Below are 20,118 nucleotides of genomic sequence, written 5' to 3' on the forward strand. Positions count from 1 at the left end.
GAGAGAACATATTTATCCTGTATTGGCTTCTCTTCATTGGCAAATTGTTATATCTAGCCTTAAATTCAAAATCCTTCTCTTCACATACATGTTGGATAATCAGGCCATCTTATTCTAAAGACCTCTACCATATCACCCCAATACAGCACTTCACTGTCAGAGTGCTGGTTTCTTTGTTGTTCCTAGAGTATTTGAAAGCAGAATGGGAGGCAGAGCCTTCAGTTTTCAGGCCCCTCTTCTTTGGAACCAGCTTTCAGTTTAGATTTGGTGGACAGACACTATCTCTACTTTGAAAATTAAAGGTCCAATTTTATTTTTTGACAAAAAGCTTATATTTAGGGCTGGTGACTTTGGGCTTTCCAAGATGGCAACACTGTGTTCGGCAGGCCGTCTTCACCTCCGTTTTCACCTCCATCTCTACCTCCGCCATATGGGTTTTTTTTGGGTTTTTTTTAAAAAAAAATCTTTTTGCTTATATGCTATCCAGGTGGCTCTGCATTAATTACCTATGACCGGTTTTCTCTTTTAAGTCTTCGCCCACTCCCTATTTACTAGTGATCAGTGTTGGTCAAGTTACTTGAAAAAAGTAATCAGTAACTAATTACTGATTACTTCCCAAAAAAGTAATCCCGTTACTTTACTGATTACTTATTTTCAAAAGTAATTAATTACTTAGTTACTTAGTTACTTTTTAAAAACACGATTTACAACCTGAAGAGGTGATAAAGCTATAGATCTTTCAGCCCAATTCTACTTTTTCTACATAATCCATCATATAAAATGTAATCAAATGGAAAAGTCTCTTTTTTTTAACTTGTTTTATCAGTTTTAATCTTTATGCATCAAGCAAAAATTTAATTATATGCAACATTCTGACTTGAATAAATTAGTTTAACATTGAAACCTATTTTCTACACATTCCAGCACATAAAATAAAATATTTTTTGTGTTTACACTCAGTCTTTCAAATAGATGCAAGTAAAACACAGCAGAAAATAAATAAAGTCAAAGACTCAGCGGTCCTGTTGCTCTATTTTCACCTGTAAAGCAGGACTGGGGTAGGCGGAGGTTTACCCTGGAGCAGGTGTGCCGCGGTCAGTTGAAGAATCCGCGAGTTTCTCTGTGAATTTCCCATTATGTCGTTGCACACGGTGCTTGCTTGGAAGTTTAGGGGTTTTTTTCCGCTGTAAAAAGAAGTTTTCTTCCCACGCACGATGGACGCTAATGTTTTTGTCACTTTTTATGGAATCAAACTCAAAGTAAGGTCAGTACTTCCACGCTTTAAACGCTGCACGCTCATACTCTCTCCCGCACTCGATATGTGATCCGTTGTTGATCTGCACACAGCTGTTGTCACTAACGGCGCACTCGCTTACGTCACTGTCGTGAGACATTCTCGCAAAAAATCACGGTTTTAGTAACGCAGTAACGCAGCGTTCCTACGGGAAAGTAACGGTAATCTAATTACCGTTTTTGCAATAGTAATCCCTTACTTTACTCGTTACTTGAAAAAAGTAATCAGATTACAGTAACGCGTTACAAGTAATGCGTTACTGCCCATCTCTGCTAGTGATGTGTCGGCCTGGTCTTTGATGTGAATGACCCGAGCTGGCTCCTTATTACGAGCTGTGTTTTCTTTTTCTTTCTCTCACCCTCTCTCTCTCTCTCTGACTTTCTTTTCACTTCACTCCACACGTGAGCCTTGTGTTTGCGCTGAGCAGAGGGGGGAGTAGCAGTAGTTACACTCGCAGTAGCACTAATCTAGCTTTTAGCATAGTCCCTTTAATCTAGCTAAGTGTAAACAGCAGTAAATACTAAATAGGACTGACAGTGCACATTGTGCTTTGAAATAGCAGCCAATAAAGGTGTAGTTTATGTCTATGAACAGTGAACACCCGTGTGCACACCTGTGTGGATCAGTGCTTGTATTCAAAAGGTTTCCCCATGTAATGGTCTGCTAGAGGATGTAGGGAGCCATAGCCCTGTCCCCCAAGGCATGAAGCAGGCATGGAGGAGATCCAGGCCGCAGACATCCAGAGGCTCCAGAGTGCGGGAGCCCAAGGAGGACCACCGGAGGGGCATCCGTGTCACCCTCCTGGGAAGAGCTGAGGAGACCCCCAGATGAGGGGTCACCCAGTAGCCACGGAGCAGAAGCCAGAGGGGGCTGCAGTGGCGTGCCCACCGGCTCTGCCGGCAGCCAGCTGTGCCAGAGTGAACCAAGCCACAGGCCCATCACCTCCTCTGCAACAGGATGTCCAGCGCCCTCAAGAGGAAAATGAGTCTGCTGTGAAGGTGCAATAAAACTTGGCCCCACTTATGATCACATTCCACATGCATACAAACTAGTGACAGAAGCTTCTCGGATGAGAGGTGAAACGTCTTCAAGCAACTTAAAGAAGTCCAGCCGCTTTTTAACTCATTCAAACGTAGAAAGCTGTTTGAGGTTGAAGGTGTTGTTGTAGAAGATGAAAAAAAAATGGATTGAAAAACTCTGTGATGTTGTCATTGTACAAACCAGACCTACATCATACAGGGATCCTAGAACTGTGCTCATCATCTGTGAGACCATCAAACAAGCAAAGATGATAGATCATGAGCTAGGAGACAGAGAAGAAGAGTCCAGAACAAAAAACTTTACGTTAACAACAATATGGACACAAACTTTGTCCAAAAACCTCTCATGTTTAACTGTTTTTCACTTTTTCTTTGGTCATTTTAGCCTTTTTGGCCAGGGTGAAGGGAGTATCTGCCATCAAACAAGAAGACAGCCGCATGTACCTATGATGATGTTTGCTAGTTCACCTTACATACATTAATGTAATAACGTGGTTAGCCTACTCAATATAAATTACACACCAACAACATTAAGCTACTCACGCAGAGAAGAACGGCAGCTGCTGCCATCATCATCCGTCATCATTTCTGCTATACTGGCAGGGCTACGGGCCAGGACTCTCCTCTTCGGGTTTTTGGGGGATGTTGCTAACTCCAGGTCCGATAACAGGCACCACACCCGCAGTAGATGCGCTCGGTGTGAGGTCTCGCAGCAAGCTATCAAATACGGTGCATTTCTCAGCTTTTAAAAAAAAACGCCAGGTGTTTCATCAGATTCGAGGTGTTACCTCCTTTACACAGTATCACAGTATCAGCTTAAAGCACTTGTTGCAGGCTGCTGAGTTTGCATATTTTGCTGTGAAGTACAGCCAGACTTTTGACCACTTCGCCTTGGGCATTTTTCATCTGTAGCTCTGCTCTAAAAGAACGGACGTACCTGGGCCCGCCTACTATCCTCGGAAACGTAAAATGATTGGCTAGAATCTAAAGTGTATCACAGCTCAGGAAAAAAAAGCACCGAAATGTGCGCTGCTTTTCAGTCTGGTTACTACCGTTTATGTCAGAACCGGTGCCATCATGGCACCGGATACCGGTACGCATCCCTACTCACATCTATACCTTGGACACACAGTTTTCACTGGTAGGCTTTATCTCAACTATTGGTAGAGCCATAATGTCATTCCTGAAACTTGTTCGGTATTATGTCAGGTGATTTTAACATTTTTTATTCTCACCATTCTATTTATCTTAAGATATGTGATATTATTAGATACAGTATACACTGAGCAAAATCATTCCTTTTTGTAAGCTCATTTTTAATATTTTTGTCAGAATTCTCAGTATTTTTGTATAAATTAACTGAACATCAGCGTATAAATCTCCTGATGAATTGTCATTTAATGCAAAAATAAGAATTGGTATGTTTAGTGTTTGACTTTTATTTGTATTGCTTTATTTTGATATTTAATTCAATATAGCTGTATTCTTTGTTATGTTTCTTGGCACTTAGTTTTATTATTATTATTTAATCAACTGTATTATAAACACCAACTGTTTTTTCTAACTTTTGGAGGTGTACTAGAAAAAAAATAATATCTGACTGAAATCTGTGTACACACTCATGATCTTAATTAAAAACATGGCATTTGTTAATAATGTCACTCGGTCCGCATATTTTCAATTGCAACATTAATTGTCTCTGTCCTTTTCCCACATGCCACTGCCATTCTTGTCCATAGCCGTGTTACTTCCCGGATTGATTATTGTAATTCACTTCTTTTTGGTCTTACTCAAAAATCCATCCACAAGCTCCAACGCGTCCAGAACTCTGCTGCCTGTATCATCGCAGGACCCCTTCTATCCATCACATCAATCCTGTCCTGCAGCAGCTTCATTGGCTCCTGGTCAAATATCGTATCAATTTCAAAATACTCTTGTACACATTTAAGGCTATTCATCATCTCTCCCCTCCATATCTCTCTGATCTGGTTAAGATCACCGCCCCATCTCGTTGTCTCAGATCTACTTCTTCCCTTTCACTCTCCGTCCCCTCCCCCCATCTTGCCACCATGGGGAGCAGGGCTTTCAGCTGCTCTGCTCCACGACTCTGGAATTCCCTACCTCCTCGCTCTTTAAGTCCCAACTCAAAACTCACTTGTTCAAAATAGCTTATCCCACATAACCTCTTCATTCTGCTATTTTAAATTTGTTTACGTCTTGTGCTTTTATGATTGTGTAAACTGCTTGCTTTTATGTTGCTTTTTATTCTGTGTACAGTGACCTTGAGTGTTTTGAAAGGCGTTTTCAAATAAAATGTATTATTAATTCAACTACAACAGCAAAAAGCAAGACGCAAGTCACCAGAGTTCTTTGTGTTACTCGTGCACCAGGGAGAGAACCGCGACAGTGCCGTTCCTTCGCTTGACCCCAGTTGCTCTTGTCTGCTCCCTCGTAACACTGCTCTTTTATTGAGGTTACATGAATATGCATAAGTTATGTACATAAGTTTTGTAAAATATGACATTTTACATTGGCGTACACGTGTCTGTGTGTCGTGTAGGTGTGTGTGTGTGTGTGTGTGTGTGTGGGGGGGGGGGGGGGGGGGGGTTTAGTCCAGCAGTTCATTTAAAAAAAAGGCACTTATACTAAAACAGACATAGATGTGTTTATCCTACCACAAAACAATAAAATAAGGTACGACCTTAGGATCTGTGTGTGCATGCCAGTACACTCTGGAAGGCACACAGAGTCTTTACAGACTGCTAAGGATCAAACCTCTATCATTATGCAATCAAACTCTATGCATATATGTGTAAATATTTCTAAGCATAAATGACAATCCAACAATATGAACCTGACAGTGATTTGACATGAACTGAAACAGAATAGTTTTAATTATATTTGGTGGTGGTTTAAAAGTCTTCCTTCTTATTCCCGCTCTGCGAACTCTCAGCCTCATTCTGTCTCTGCGCTTCCTCCTAGCCTACAACAGCTAGAGCTTCAAGTCTTTTATGTTCCTTGCAACATTCTCCTTTTCTTTACGGGTCTGGCTCTAATACTGATAATAATCACTGCCGAGATGGGCCATCGGAGTCTGCCAAATATCTCTATAAAAATTGTGTACATCAACAAATCATGTTCATTCTTTGTAATGATCTCTCTTTATTTAAGTAGCCTCTAGGCCACTTTTGACAAGCTCAAGCTTTTTGGAAGCTTTGTGTGTTTTCCAGACTTACCTCAAACACCCATATTGTATGGAGTTATGGAGATCTCAGTTATTTACTTTATAAATTTCTCATTTTTATGTAGTGTATTACAATTATGGGGTTTTTTGTTAACCTTTTTTTTTCTTTTGTTCCTTCTGTTTTGTTTCCTTGATTATAGTCAGGATAATTTTTGTTCACCCAGGGCTTCCATGTCTCCCTAATTGCCTCATGTATGTATTTATGGGCTCTGTCTCCCTTTGGCCTTTGACAGAGCATCTGGTAATACAGGAAACTAAAACAACTTTAATAATAAACATTTACAAAACAAATTTAGAGGATTCATATTTTTCCACTAGTCTTAAAACACATCTTGGAAATTTTCAGGGAAATATAGCAATTAAATTTCTTGATTTCAGACTTTTGATGGAACCATGCTTTTCACTCACACACAATGTAACACATACAATGATTGTGATGGTTTTAACACTTGAACCAAAACCACACTTTCAGTACAGTGGATGTCTAGGTCTGGGGTCTTAACTTTCTGTTGAGGGAGTCATTTCCAATGTCAATGATGTTTCTCATGGCATTCATTATTACAGCATCAATGTCAGGATTCAGTTCTCTTTCTGAGTGGTAGTTCTTCACTGGAAAAATAAAGTTAATAGGGGTGCCCACACGTTTGCTGAACTGCTCAATCTAAATTAAAAAACAAACAAGAAATATAAAAAATATGAGAATTATTTTGACAGTTTAATTATAATGCATTCCTGTATACAGTTCTATTAAAATAATGTACCCTTTTCTCCAGAGATTTGCTCCTGTAGACATTTGTCACATCATGTTTTATCTCAGGAAAAGCCTCGTCAATTTTGGTGAAAATTGCCACTTGTGGAATCTCTGACAAAATAAAATACAAATATTGAGTGAATGGATTGTGATGTCAGATAAGTTTTTCCTAACACTTCTAGTTGTACATAAAAGATGGTGGTCCAATTTCTGTCTGTAGTGATGTGCGATACCACTGATTTCCTTTCCAATCCGATACCAAGTAATATTCAGGGTGGTATCGACGATACTGATCTGATACCGATGCTTTGTACAAAAACTTATTTTATTTATTGTATCTCAAATTATAGCATCATAATGATTGCAGGATATCAGATTACTTGTTCTTATCACTTAATAATGCAGGGTTCATCATATAGAAATAAAAAAACATGAAGTTGCGCGCTATTTGAACACCTTGCCTGCCTGCAGCACTAAAGGACTCCGTGAGAGACATCTGTCTCACCCAGCAGCATCTGTCCCTCTCCTCCTCTTCAGTTCGCCTCAACATAGCTCGTCATATTCTGTGATATGATTTACTCTGAGGTGTTTGACAAGGTTAGTGATGTTGCCACAACCATACATGCCAACCCTCCCGATTTTTCTGACAATCCCGAATTTCAGTGTCCCTCCCAAACATCTCCCAGAGCCACCATTCTCCCGAATTTCATTTCTCCCGATTTTCCACCCGGACAACAAAATTGAAAAACCATATCGCAGAATTCAAAGCGCGGCCCAGCCAATTACAGTTTCCAACAATGACGGCAGCTACTTAGTTTTAATATTACTCTTATTTCTCTTTCTGGGTTGCAATTTTTTTAAACATATTTTCAGGTAGCTGTGTAAACTTCAAATATCTGAGCCGATCGACACACCGTCTTCAAACCCCCACGGTCTTTCACTACTCGGATTAAACATGATATATAAGTCACTTTGATAACTTAAAAATGTTATTGTTTGGCTTTTTCCGTGTTTTATTTGTTCGTGAGTAAATCGGTTTAGCTGAGATTAAAGTTAAATTAGATTACATTAAATTTAACTTTATTAATCCCTCGGGTGGGTTCCTCTGGGGTTTTCACACAGCTGAATAAACGTCAAACAGAAAATGATTAAACAGAAGAGTGAGGCGGTCGAGAATTTACGTCAGTGCCTGGTTATATTTTAGATAGCAAGGAGCAGACGGCAGAGTTTCACTCCACCGAGGGAGTTCGTGACGTACTAACCGGCTTTCTTTAGACCGCGAAGGCCGGTCCTCAGGTGGAAGCAGCCTCTGAATTTGGACCCCCCTGCTGTTTCCGGGACGAACAATAATAACGCCTTTTGAATGTCTCCCTATTATGTCCACAACACCTCACTCTTGGAGCACTTTTTTGCCACATGTATCGCAAACCACGTCTCAGCTGTTTGTGGAGGTAAAATAAGTCCGCGCATGACTCCAATTACGCTCAGCCATTGTTGTGAGCCGTATTTCGTACGTGACTATGAAAGGCGGAAGAGGAAGTAGTTCCTTTGAATGTAGACAATCCGAATGTTATAGTTTCTTTCTACTGTGTTCCTGTTAATGATAAACTACAAATTTACTCTAAATTACTAAAATATCGATATTTTAATGTGAGGAGACTCGTGAAAATTTGATAAATTCCAAATGACTGTGATTTGTGAACTGTGATTATAACTGTGAATCCAAACACCAGGTACTTGGAGCTGCTGCGTGGCACATACGAGTCTGACGTTGGTGGAATAGTATTGACAGCTGAGATAATGTACAGGATATACATGGGGAAACTGTGGGTGTTTTAGCAAAGAAACGGATGCGCTGTGGCTCCAATTGCTCAGTGTAGCTCTCTCTTAAACCTATCTTACAAACTCTGGTTTAGACTCTGATCCTACCTACATTCTTCAAATATCAGGTGGGTTAGGTTTGTATACTGTTTGTATATTCTTTATGTCTTTGTGCTGTGTGCCATTTTGCTCTTGTGAAGATAGCTCTTATTTGTTCAATTTTTCCAGGTACTTTCATTTTCACTTATGAATGCTGTATAAGGCAAAAATAATCCTCTATTTTGACGAGCTCACGCAAGATACTTACTTAAAATATTTCTAAACTCTCTATTAACACACTCGCATACAATGAGCTCATGGCGTAGTCATTATATATGTAAATTTGTATCTAATTACTTTGTTAATCACATATTTTGACTTCAGAAATTATACCATGAATATTTTATGTATGAGCCTTCTAATTAATACATTTCTATCTGTATTTACAAATTATATACTAAGAGTAACGCTTTATAAGAAAGGAATTAAGGACTGACTAATAGCTTAACAATGTGAATAAGTGTTATTCTTTGTTGATGGGTGTTTACACTGAAATGGCAACAAACAATAACAACTGATGGCTTACATTAGATTTTTTAAGGCAATTGGTCCCATTGTAAAAAGAAGGAGTGATTTTTGCTCACCCAGCTCAGTGGCTTCATCTCTGACGTCCTGTATTGCTTCCACAGTGGCATCACTCATCAGAGATGCAGTGTTGGCATCAACAACACAAACCAAAACGTGCACTTTGTCGTTCTCAGTTGGAATTCTGTTGTAGTATCTATCGCCTTTTGACAGTTTATTTTCAGGGTTGAACTAAAAGATAAAGCGTAAACATAAAACAAATAATGTAAAATGATGAATTACCGAAAAATAACCAAAAATAATGTGAAAATCTTTTCTTTTAACTGAACGTCAGAATTTTAAAAATGCAGTAACTCTACCGCGTAACCATCTTTTATGTGGCCCTTCAGCGCCTGTTTGACATCTTTCACATGAATCCTTCTGTTTCTTCTGCTGGTTGAGTCTTTCAACCCTACCATGTCATTTAGGACAAAAGGGTAAAAGGCATTTCCATTTTTGATCTTGTAGGTTGTATACTGTGGATCACATATGGAGAATGCATTTATTTATTTTAACATTCAAACACTCTCAGAAACAGGTCCCATAATGATTAGAAATTCAGACGAAATTTACAATCTACTAAGCTCTTGTTATTTTTATAACTTGTTGCCACCACAGCATCCACTGCTGGGTTAGTGGAATTCCATACCGAAACTTCAAGGTGAAGACTTTTTAAGTTATTATTTTGGCCTTTTGAAACCAGAAGTGGTGAGCAAGGGGTGAATCTGATAGAGAAACTAAAGTGCCACTACTACTAGAAAGCGGCATTGGTACCACGAGCTGGTGAGGCAGGAGGGGCTAACAAAATTAGACAACAATAGCTATTGTATCTAGAAATAGCTAGTGCTATCTATTTCCAGGTTAGCTCATTGACGCTACTGATAGGATAGGAACATGGTGCATTCATTTATCTAATTCCAGTTCTCACCACATGTTAATTGGCATACATAACAGTAAAAGATAGATAATAGCCTTCACAAAATTGCACATTCATGGATAAAGCCAGATCACTGATCTGCCTACAAGTTATTTAGTGAGTCACATATTAACTGTTACTGGCATAGTTGTACTCTGTCCATACCTTTTTGGTGAAACAGTCACAAGAGTTAGCCACCAAAGCCTCGCAACATACTCTCTTTTGTAAGACGCTGTTTACAGAATTGATGAAACTAGATTTTCCAGCTCCAACTGGACCATGAAGAAGGATCCTAAGATTTTGTTCTTCAACCTCAGGTTTGTAGTTCTCCACAAAATGCTGATCAGTTGGGTTCTCTCTGCTCAGAAAAAGAAATATTACATTATCTCACACCTTACATGGAAAAAATGAATAGACATAGAAAATCTGGGTAGTTTACTGACTAAACAGAGGAAATAATTCAAATGTATTTTTTTTTCTGTGAGCTTCACTCACCCATTGTTAATATTCCTCCATGGTTCTTCAAGAACTGACAAGAAACAATTTAATGAGAAAATAACATCAATGTATAGTGTATTTTTTTATTGGATGACAACTCGTATCATTATAGCTTTTGAATAAACTTACGTAGAGATGGAGCAACTGGTTTTGAAGACCAAGAACCCATAACTGAAACATGAAGTATTTATTCTATTTAATTCAAAGTTTACAGAAACGATTTCATTTTTGCTTTGGATTAAAATGAACCTACCTTTGCTGGACAAAGCCAATGCCAGAATGTGAACCTATCTACAGTTTTAAAGTCTTCCAAATCCGTTTTTACTTTCAATTTAACAGAACATGTGACTTCTGAGAATTCCCCTTGATCACAGTTTACTTTCATTTTCATCTTGTTTATAGATAACATCAAAACAGCAACATCTTGATGTTTCCACTGTCATGTTGAGTTTGATATACTTCCATTATATAAAGTCATGTATACCCACAAGGGGTTCTGCAAAATTATTAGTTTTTTATCTTATAAGTAACATTTTTTATATAGTACTTTCTAGATAAAAGATCACAAAGTGCTTCTCACAAGGATAACAAATCATAATTACTTTGCTAATAGTTGAGCTTGTCATGGGTGACTAGGCTTATTCAGGGTTAGGATTTAAATGCAGACATAGACAGAACAACCATTCAAACTTTAAAATGTTCTGAAAGTATTCAGGGCTATTCATGTACAATTCAGATTTTTCATATCTGTTACCATTTTCATCCTATCCCTCTTTAAGTTTTCAGTTTCATCTTTGTGATTTTTTAGATACAAATACATGCATTGTTATGGTTGCTATGCACTTGGCTTTGAGTGGGCCTTTCGCAATATTCTCTTCATGTCCGAACAACTTCTTGTTCAGCTGACACTTGCGAGACTTTATCAAAGGTGTAAGAATCACAGCAGATGCCTTTGTGTCAAAGTAACTAAGAATAAAACACAGGAAAAAGATTAATTTTTAGATGGGAAACTGTTCTTGAAGTATACTGTGTGTGTGTGTGTGTGTGTGTGTGTGTGTGTGTGTGTGTGTGTGTGTGTGTGTGTGTGTGTGTGTGTGTGTGTGTGTGAGAGAGAGAGAATGAGAAGTGTGCATGAAGTGTGATTTTATCGTTATGCTAAGTACAAGTCTGCCACTGTTTTCTTCCTTTTACTTACTTCCGAAAAGAAAACCTAATTTCTGCCGTTAAATAGGCTTCTGAACAAATTTAAACTTTTTAAAATCATGCAAAATGCAAATAGCCGTGTCTCTAATAAAACCGCTGTAACTTCAGAGGTAATGTTCATATGTTGATTAATGGTTTTCTTTTGTTTTTGATGTAGTGCAGAATATTTGTATAAAATCCCACTTAATAAATACATGTTTTAAGAGTAAATGCCGGACAGAGGTCCGAGGTGTTGATATATGATTGAAGAGAAACTCAGGCAAAGCTGTGAGCCTGAGGTCGTGTAGTGAAGTGTGCTGATTATTGAAAGTGAGAAGTCTGCTATTACCTGTGCATTTTTGGGCCCGCCGTGGTCCATGAAAAGCTGTGTTTCTGTTGATTATTCCTATTGGCGTCTGAAAGACGAGCGGCAGTGGTTCATATCCGGCTGGAGCTGAACTAAGGTTGTGACGTAGGAAACTGTCTGAAATAATTTAAAGTGCCAGGTGCCTGCAGGCTGGCTGTGTGAGGCTTTTCAAAAGTCTCTTTTCCTTTCTCTTTTCAGGTTGAGAAAGTGCGTAGTTAACATTTGGGTGCGGCCTACTTCCCCTTTTTACAGGAGAAGAAACCAGCACTGTAGGCCTCTTTAAGATTAAAAGAATAACGTTGCTTGTCTCCTGGTGATTTAAAATAACAGGCCTTGCTGAACGGTGTGAGTTTGACTTTAACAGAAAGAGCAGAGAAGTGTTTTTATGTTGTGCATGTTTAAAACGGCTGAAATTGAGACCAACGCAGTATTTGACTGCACTTCCTCTTTCTCACTGAGGCCTAGACTGTAAGCTGCACGAACCAAAATATCCGACACAGAGAAAGGCTGTGAGTAAGGGGGTTTGGTTGTTCAAAAAAAACCCCCAAAAAAACAAAAGAAGACTTGCAGCTGGTTTGGTGCGTTGATTTTCAAGATTTTAAAATTGTGTCTGTTTCAATAAGTTGGTGAAATAAAAGCTGTGTTGTCTGGCCCCGTGCTGGTCAGTGTTTTATATTAACTAGGTACAAAAAGAGGAAGCGTCTGTGTGGCCGACTACAGTACTTCTGACGGAAAGGAGGAAGTGTCTGCTCTCTGGCTAACAGAGCTTCTGATAAAAATAGGAAGTCACGCCAAAGACCTTGCAAGGGCGGAGATATATAGCACCATCTCGTAAAAAGTTTAAAAGAAATAAAAATAAAAATAGAAAATAAAATATGGCGGAAATTTCAACTATGACATCTAGTAAACCAAGGCTATATAAGCCACTAAATGATCAGCTGGAGGAGGTGACCAAAGCCATCCACATGTCTTGTTCAAGAACAACTAAAGCAGCAGATAAAGAATTCAAAGCTGTAAGGAAATATGTGGAGAAATTATGTGCTGCCCAACAAAAACTTTGCAGGACAGACACCCTCTATACTTGATCTTCAAAGAGGAAGTCCGACAGAAAACACCTGGTGCCGTCAGGATGTTTAAGTGACACAGAAGTTCAGAAAATCGAGTCAGAAATGGTTTTGTGGCTCTTGGTAAACTGATTTTGAAGGAAAATCAGTGTTTATTGTGCTGAAGTAACAGATCCGGCGCGGTCTGATGGGAAGAATCAGCTGTACAATTCTGAGTGTGCAGCTTTGTTGATATTAACAGATCCGGCGTGGTCTGTGCGTTGTTCAGTAACAACATGCGCAGTTAAAGTTGGGCGCTGTTCCTTACTCTTTTAGTTTCAAAACACAAAGGGTGTTTGTTTCACTTTAAGGTTGGATTAAGAATTACTGTGTGAGGAACGGTTTCACTTTTGACTAGGGAGATAATATGCTTACTTTTTGGTCTATGAGAATAGAATTACAGTGAGAAGGGGATCTTCTGAATGCGCAGGCTGTTTGCTACTGTGAGACAGTGGAGAGAACTTACGAAGTTACCTTCTTTCACCAAGTAAGAGTGGAAGATCTCGTAACATTCTGGTGGAGATGCCGGGGTAAAAAGAGTGAGCTCGGACGAGGAAGCCCGAGAAAAGGACACCTTGAGTTGAGCAAGGTGTTTAACTGACTCAGGATTCAGAGAATCGAGTCAGATGTGATCTTGAGTTCTAATGGTAAATTGATTTTAAAGGAAAATCAATGTTTACTATGATGAAGTAATTCTGAAGATATTACTAGATTTGGTGTGATACAAGTGAAGATTAAGTTGTGTACATGAGGATACACAATTGTGTTGATATTGCTGGATAAGTACTTTGATAAGTAAATGCTGACAAGAAACTGTTTTAAATCCTCACTGGCGGCGATGAGATACATGTGCTGAAGATTACTGGACCCGGCGAGGTCCATTTGATGAAGTTCTTGGGCAGATAAATGACAAACAGTTCTTCAAGTGTGTGGAGAATTTAACAAAGAAAAAACTGAACTTGCAGGTTCTCTGTACTGTGTGGACTCATATCAGAGTTATAAGTCCAAAGGTTATGCCCTGGAGGCCAAGAGTTGTGTATAGAGAAGAACATAACTTAGAAAAGGACATTTAAGGTCACATTTTGTCTAAGATGGGGAGAATTGTCCCATATGTGTTTATTTCTCTTCTCTTTTAAGAGGACGGACACAGTTACTGAGTGTTGTCTACTTCCTCTTTCTGATTCTTGAAAGCACGTTTGATAAAATACTCTTAGGAAAGCGTATTTTGAAGTGATTCTAAGTGTGTGAATGCTGTGAGTACTCGATTTGAATGATTCTGTGTGATTTGTACAAAATAATAAATAACTAATAATAACTCATAGGCGAGTGTGTGAACAGAGGAAGTCTGAGAGAGAAGTGTGTGTGTAGGCAAATTGCAGAGTGTGTGTACGTGATAGAGGGGGTATTGTTTTTACATCAAGATTTAGTAGAACTAAAGTAGAACGTCACAAACAAACAGATAAAAAAAAAAAGTAAAATAAAGAGAGAAAATAACTGACAATTACATTAATGAATAGAAAACACACATACACAAAGTGCCATATGTGAAATTATTCTAGGAAAGAATCAGAAGTGAGAAAGTTTACAGTTTTTCTCGATTGCTAAAACACATTTCTTGAAACTACGCCTCATATCCTCACAACAGTAAACACAAATCCATAACATCTCACTCAATTTCCGAAACATCCTATTTCCAGGTCAAAATGAAGCTCTACACCCAAAACTATTCACTCCTGCTGAAAAACCAAACTTTGCCCTCAGACATCAAACACAAGCCCTCAAAAACACACACACTACAACAGAGTTTTGCACACTGGTACAATTAATTCAAAACAATAGTTCCAAAACAAATAGGTTGCTTATGGTTCTCCCCTTCAAAACCCTTGTCACATGATAAACACTAAAGACGCAACCAATGTATGTACAGTGGCACATTGTCATTCATGTACTATACAGTACAACACACACCAGAAACATTATCCCACCTCAGCATCTTGTCTTTGGTCTGGGTCAGGCCAGAGAATCTCATCCACATCACAGGCTATATTGGCCCCAGCCAGGCAGCGGGGGTAAAATCCTCTTGCATGCCTGATCCACCCCTGGCATGCATCTACTGATATGTCTAGGCAGGCCTCTTCCATGGCCTGAAGGAGGTGAACATGGACATAAGGTTCTCGGTCATACACTTTCCACCGCCATGCCGAAAATAACTCCTCTATCGGGTTTAGAAAGGGAGAGTATGCAGGCAGAAAGATATTAGAAAACCTTGGGTTATTGGTAAACCAGTCACGAACCAGAGCAGCGCGATGGAAGCTGACGTTATCCCACACAACAACGTAGTGAGGCTGCTCTGGCTGTGCTGGTTCCCTGTAGTCCAGCTGGAACATATGTTGTCTTAAACCATCAAGAAAAGCAAGGAGAAGCATAGTGTTATAGGGTCCTAGTACGCCATGGCGGTGGAGTACCCCTCGTTGGCTGATGGCTGCGCACATAGTGACATTCCCCCCACGCTGACCAGGGACATTTACAATAGCCCGATGGCCAATTATGTTCCTCCCCCTTTTCCTTCTTTTGGTCAGGTTAAAACCTGCCTCATCCACAAAGATTATTTCATGGGGAACAGGCCGTCCTTCAATCTCAAAGATTCTCTGCAAAACACATAACACAGTAGAGTCAATCTGTACCCTGAACCACAGTTCAAGAGTGCTGAAATGGCAGCATAAACTGCCATGCTGTGATGGTACACAATACTTTATACAGTATCAAAACTCATACCTGAACATATTCCACACGTTGGTTTTTCACTCTGTCAGAGTTTCGTTCGAAAGGGACTCGGTATGCCTGTTTCATCCGGAATTGATTCTTTCGGTCAATTGTGGAGAGGCTGATGGCATTTATGCCTCGAAAAAGATGATCATCCTCAATCACTCTCCTTTGAATCTCTTGCAGGCGGATTACATTATTTGCAATTACCATGTTTACAAGTTCCCTCTCTTGCTCCTCCGACAAAAGCCTTAACCTGCCTCCACCAGGTGGTCGTCTCTGTGTCCTACAAAAATAGAAGCACTCATTACTGTAACTGTCACACATTCATTTTACAGGCAAATAATGGAAACATACTGAAACTCAAGACACATAAGTTCAGTAACTTAAACGTTACTGTACAAAGCAGTCTTACTGCAAGTACACCTACCTGTTTTCCTCCCTGAAGGTTCTGATGATGGAGGCAACAGTGAAGCGACTCAAATTTGGTTGTACTCGTTGCCCAGCCTCCCTCATAGTCATCCCATGGACAAGGACATGGTGAACTAAAGTGGCTCGAATTTCATCCGAGACTGACTGTCTTCTTGCCCTTGCTCTTCCCCTTCCTTGTCGCCGTCGTTCTCCACCTCCTTCACCACATCCTCTTTCTCCACCACGTCCTCTTCCTTTGCATCTCTTTGGATCCATTGTTTCAAACCTGAATGAGCTGACTTTGGCCCTTTTATCTATCTATCGCAGGTTCTGATTGGTGTGTGCTAAATTTTGACTCCTAGTGTTTCCACCTGGTTAATTGTGTGCTAATTGAGCTCAAGCTATGCTGACTTAAGTTAACATTATTGCATGCTAGTGCTTTCTAAATGACTACATGGTGTAAGCACTGTAAAATGTAGGGATTTGTGTGTAGAGTTTTGCAGTAACAGTTCACCAAATTTGAGTCATGTGTCAAAGCAGGGAATAGTGTTTATAGTTCAGGGAAATGGGTGAGCTTTTTGAACAGTAGCGTTACGGTTTTGAAATTTTAGTTTAGAGGCCTGGTTATAGTGTTTAAGCAATCGAGAAAAACTGTAATATAAGATGCAATGAAGGAAGCAGCTAACACTCCTTTAATTTCCAGAGCCAGTGTGTCCCCTCCCCTCATAGCACCCCTGCCCACTTGGCCCCCGGATCAGGCGAGTATGGAAGGCTGGATAGCCCATGACGGGTAAGATCCCACCTCGAAACCCTGGGACAACCTAAGGCAGGCACAGTCACGATTACTCGGCCTGAGTCAAGACGGGACCTCAAGGGTAAAGCCGCTGGGCTGAGGCAGAGGGGGAAAGTGGCAAGTGGAGCCCTACCTTCTGGCTGAGGACAAGGAATGCTGTTATTCAAGGTGGGAAATCAAAATTTGGGTTAGCAAATTTGGGAAGGAGAAAATTGACTGGTTAAAGGCAAAATTGTGAAGGAGTCTGAAACACTGCAAAGCAACACATGCAAAATCACACACACACAAACAGAAAATGCATTAACCTTAAAATTTCCATCAGTACATGCACCATTCTCACAACTGCTCCTGTCAGTCAACTCTCTGGGTTTGTTAACCCTCCGGTTATGTTGCGGGTCAGATTGACCCAGAACAGAAGAGATGTCATCTGCATCACTACAGAAAATGAAAAAAAAAAATCAAAGTTATATAAGAAAATTGTAAAATAATCAATGCCAGTGTTTCTGACAAGTAAATTTGCCCCGGGTCAAATTAACCCAGGAGCATAATTGGTGTTCCTGGAAACCAACATAACAGGTTAAATAGTAAAAGAGCAGAACAAACGTTAGAACAAAAATCATTCAGAACTGAATTCAATTCAATTCAATTTTATTTATATATCGCCAAATCACAACAAAAGTCGCCTTCAAGGTGCTTTACATTATACAATACACATCTTTTTTTTTTTCTTTTTTTCTTTTTTTTTTTTTTTGGAAGTGACATCAGAAACAGCAGCATGTGACATCACGTGATGGCGGAGCTTCAGTTCATCCTTTGTCATCCTTTTTTTTTTTTTCTTTTAAGGACAGGGGGAAAGAATGAAAGAAAGAGGGGGAGAGGAAGAAAGAAAACCAAAGGGGAGAAGAGACGGTGAGAAGGGGGGGAAGAGAGAGAAAAAAAAAAAAAAAAAAAAACTCCTGGTGTCAGGATGAGGTCGTGGACGAAAGAAGGAGGACCCAAACGCTGGACTCACAGGTAGGTGAAGATTGGTGTTTTATTGTCAACGGAGTGAACAAACAGAACAGAGGTAGGAAACGGCTGGCCGGCTGGACGACTGACTGAAAGGATGAATGAGAGACTGACTGACAACTGACCGGCTGACCTGACGGAACTGAACAGAGGACAACCTAACAGCGGCAAGAACAACATCACAATAACATCACCAAAACTCCATCAACACATCCTTTTCAACACACGTGGAAACCGGCAACTCGACCACTGTTACACCTCTTTCCGGGATGCGTACAAAGCCCTCCCCCGCGCCCCATTCGGCCAATCAGATCACTGCTCCATCCTGCTCCTGCCCGCCTACAGGCAGAAGCTGAAACAGGAAGCTCCAACCCGGAGGGCGGTGCACTGTTGGACGGACCAATCGGAGTCTGCGCTGCGGGACTGTTTTGATCACGCGGACTGGGAAATGTTTCACGTGGCCGCCAGAGACATTGATGAATACACAGACTCAGTCTGTGGATTTATCAGGAAATGCGTGGAAGATGTCGTCCCATCCAGAACAGTCAAATCCTTCCCAAATCAAAAACCCTGGATTAACGGAGATGTTCGCGCGGCACTGGCGGCACGGAACACCGCCTTTGCCTCCGCGAACACATCGGACTACAAACACGCACATTACCAACTCCGGAAGACGATCAAAGCAGCCAAACGTGAGTACAGGGACAGGGTGGAACAACAGTTTGACAACCCTCGGAGTATGTGGCAGGGACTAAACACGATCACAGACTTTGGAGGGAAAACCAGCACACCGCAGACCACGGCCTCTCTGTGTGAGGATCTAAACGTATTCTACGCTAGATTCGACACAGCGAACACCATGAGACCAGACAGTGTGCGCACCGCGGATGACGTCAGTGCACACACTGTGTCTGAGGAGGATGTGCGGAAGTGCTTCAGGAAGGTGAACGCACGCAAAGCTACTGGTCCGGACGGGATTCCCGGCCGCGTCCTCAGGTCATGCGCGGCTCAGCTGGCTGGAGTGTTCACGCACATCTTCAACCTTTCCCTCTCTCTGTCTGTAGTCCCAGCCTGCTTCAAAATGGCCACCATCGTCCCTGTACCCAAATCCTCCACCATCTCCTCATTGAACGACTGGCGACCTGTAGCCCTGACCCCCATCGTGAGCAAATGCTTCGAGAAGCTGGTCAGGGACTTCATCTGCTCTGCACTACCCGACTCACTGGACCCTCTACAGTTTGCATACCGCCACAACAGGTCCACTGATGATGCCATAGCCCTGACACTACACACTGCCCTGTCACACCTGGAGAAGAGAGACACGTATGTGAGGATGCTGTTTGTAGATTACAGCTCAGCATTCAATACCATCGTTCCCTCGAAGCTGGACAGGAAACTGCAGGATCTAGGACTGAGCAGCTCCCTCTGCAGCTGGATCCTTAGCTTCCTGTCTGACAGACGCCAGGTGGTCAGACTGGGCAGCATCACCTCATCCCCCATCACACTGAACACTGGTGCTCCACAGGGGTGTGTACTGAGCCCTCTCCTGTACTCACTCTACACCTACGACTGCACAGCCACTAACAGCTCCAACATCATTGTGAAGTTTGCGGACGACACTACAGTGGTGGGTCTTATCACCAACGGTGATGAGACGGCTTACAGGGAGGAGGTCAGCGCCCTGACCCACTGGTGTCAAGACAACCATCTCACCCTCAACGTCGCAAAGACAAAGGAGTTGATAGTGGACTTCCGGAGGTGCAGAGAAGTACACACCCCCATCACCATCAACGGCGCTGCTGTGGAGAGAGTGAGCAGCTTCCGGTTCCTTGGCGTACACCTGGCTGAGGATCTTACGTGGTCAGTACACACAAACAAAACAGTGAAGAAGGCGCAGCAGCGCCTCTTCTTTCTCAGGAGACTGAAAAGATTCGGCATGAGCCCCCGCATCCTCAGGACCTTCTATCACTGTGCCATTGAGAGCATCCTCACTGGATGCATCACCACCTGGTATGGCAACAGCACCGCCTACAACTGCAAAGCTCTCCAGCGAGTAGTGCGGTGCTCTGAATGGATAATTGGAGGTGAGCTTCCCTCCCTCCAAGACATCTACAGGAAGCGGTGCCTGAGGAAAGCGGGGAGGATCATCAAGGACTCCAGTCACCCCAGCCATAAACTGTTCAGACTGCTTCCATCAGGAAGGAGGTTCTGCAGCATCCAGTCCCGTACCAGCAGACTGAGAGACAGCTTCTTCCATCAGGCCA

General features: G+C 41.2%; 2 protein-coding genes across 2 annotated transcripts; both read right to left on the reverse strand.

Moving 5' to 3' along the window:
* Positions 1-5,671: 5,671 nt before the first annotated feature.
* On the reverse strand, positions 5,672-10,228 carry LOC146713143 (interferon-induced protein 44-like). Its single transcript, XM_085437574.1, has 6 exons — positions 10,225-10,228; positions 9,895-10,115; positions 9,134-9,289; positions 8,834-9,005; positions 6,340-6,440; positions 5,672-6,239 (listed from the first exon to the last, which is right to left on the reverse strand). The coding sequence occupies exons 1-6, from the start codon at positions 10,226-10,228 to the stop codon at positions 6,063-6,065; spliced, it is 831 nt and encodes a 276-aa protein (XP_085293700.1). The 3' UTR covers positions 5,672-6,062.
* A 4,247-nt stretch (positions 10,229-14,475) lies between these two features.
* On the reverse strand, positions 14,476-16,272 carry LOC146713144 (uncharacterized). Its single transcript, XM_085452317.1, has 3 exons — positions 16,073-16,272; positions 15,655-15,928; positions 14,476-15,527 (listed from the first exon to the last, which is right to left on the reverse strand). The coding sequence occupies exons 1-3, from the start codon at positions 16,162-16,164 to the stop codon at positions 14,856-14,858; spliced, it is 1,038 nt and encodes a 345-aa protein (XP_085308443.1). The 5' UTR covers positions 16,165-16,272; the 3' UTR covers positions 14,476-14,855.
* Between the last annotated feature and the right edge of the window lie 3,846 nt (positions 16,273-20,118).

Source organism: Copadichromis virginalis, linkage group LG3 (genome assembly GCF_057382275.1).
Source record: "Copadichromis virginalis isolate Kocher_CV1m ecotype Utaka linkage group LG3, C_Virginalis_male_GT1.1, whole genome shotgun sequence".
In the NCBI taxonomy this organism is placed as follows: domain Eukaryota; kingdom Metazoa; phylum Chordata; class Actinopteri; order Cichliformes; family Cichlidae; genus Copadichromis; species Copadichromis virginalis.

Bases quoted from the DNA above. Each gene is read 5' to 3' on its own strand.
- LOC146713144 (XM_085452317.1), bottom strand. From the start codon at position 16,164: ATGACTATGAGGGAGGCTGGGCAACGAGTACAACCAAATTTGAGTCGC. The intron at 15,929-16,072 runs GTAGGTGTACTT...CTATTTTTGTAG, and splicing joins ACCTTCAGGGAGGAAAACAG to GACACAGAGACGACCACCTG. The intron at 15,528-15,654 runs GTATGAGTTTTG...TGTGTTTTGCAG, and splicing joins AACGTGTGGAATATGTTCAG to AGAATCTTTGAGATTGAAGG.
- LOC146713143 (XM_085437574.1), bottom strand. The intron at 9,006-9,133 runs GTAGAGTTACTG...TTTATCTTTTAG, and splicing joins ACATAAAAGATGGTTACGCG to TTCAACCCTGAAAATAAACT. The intron at 6,441-8,833 runs GTGAGCAAAAAT...TTATTTTGTCAG, and splicing joins AGATGAAGCCACTGAGCTGG to AGATTCCACAAGTGGCAATT.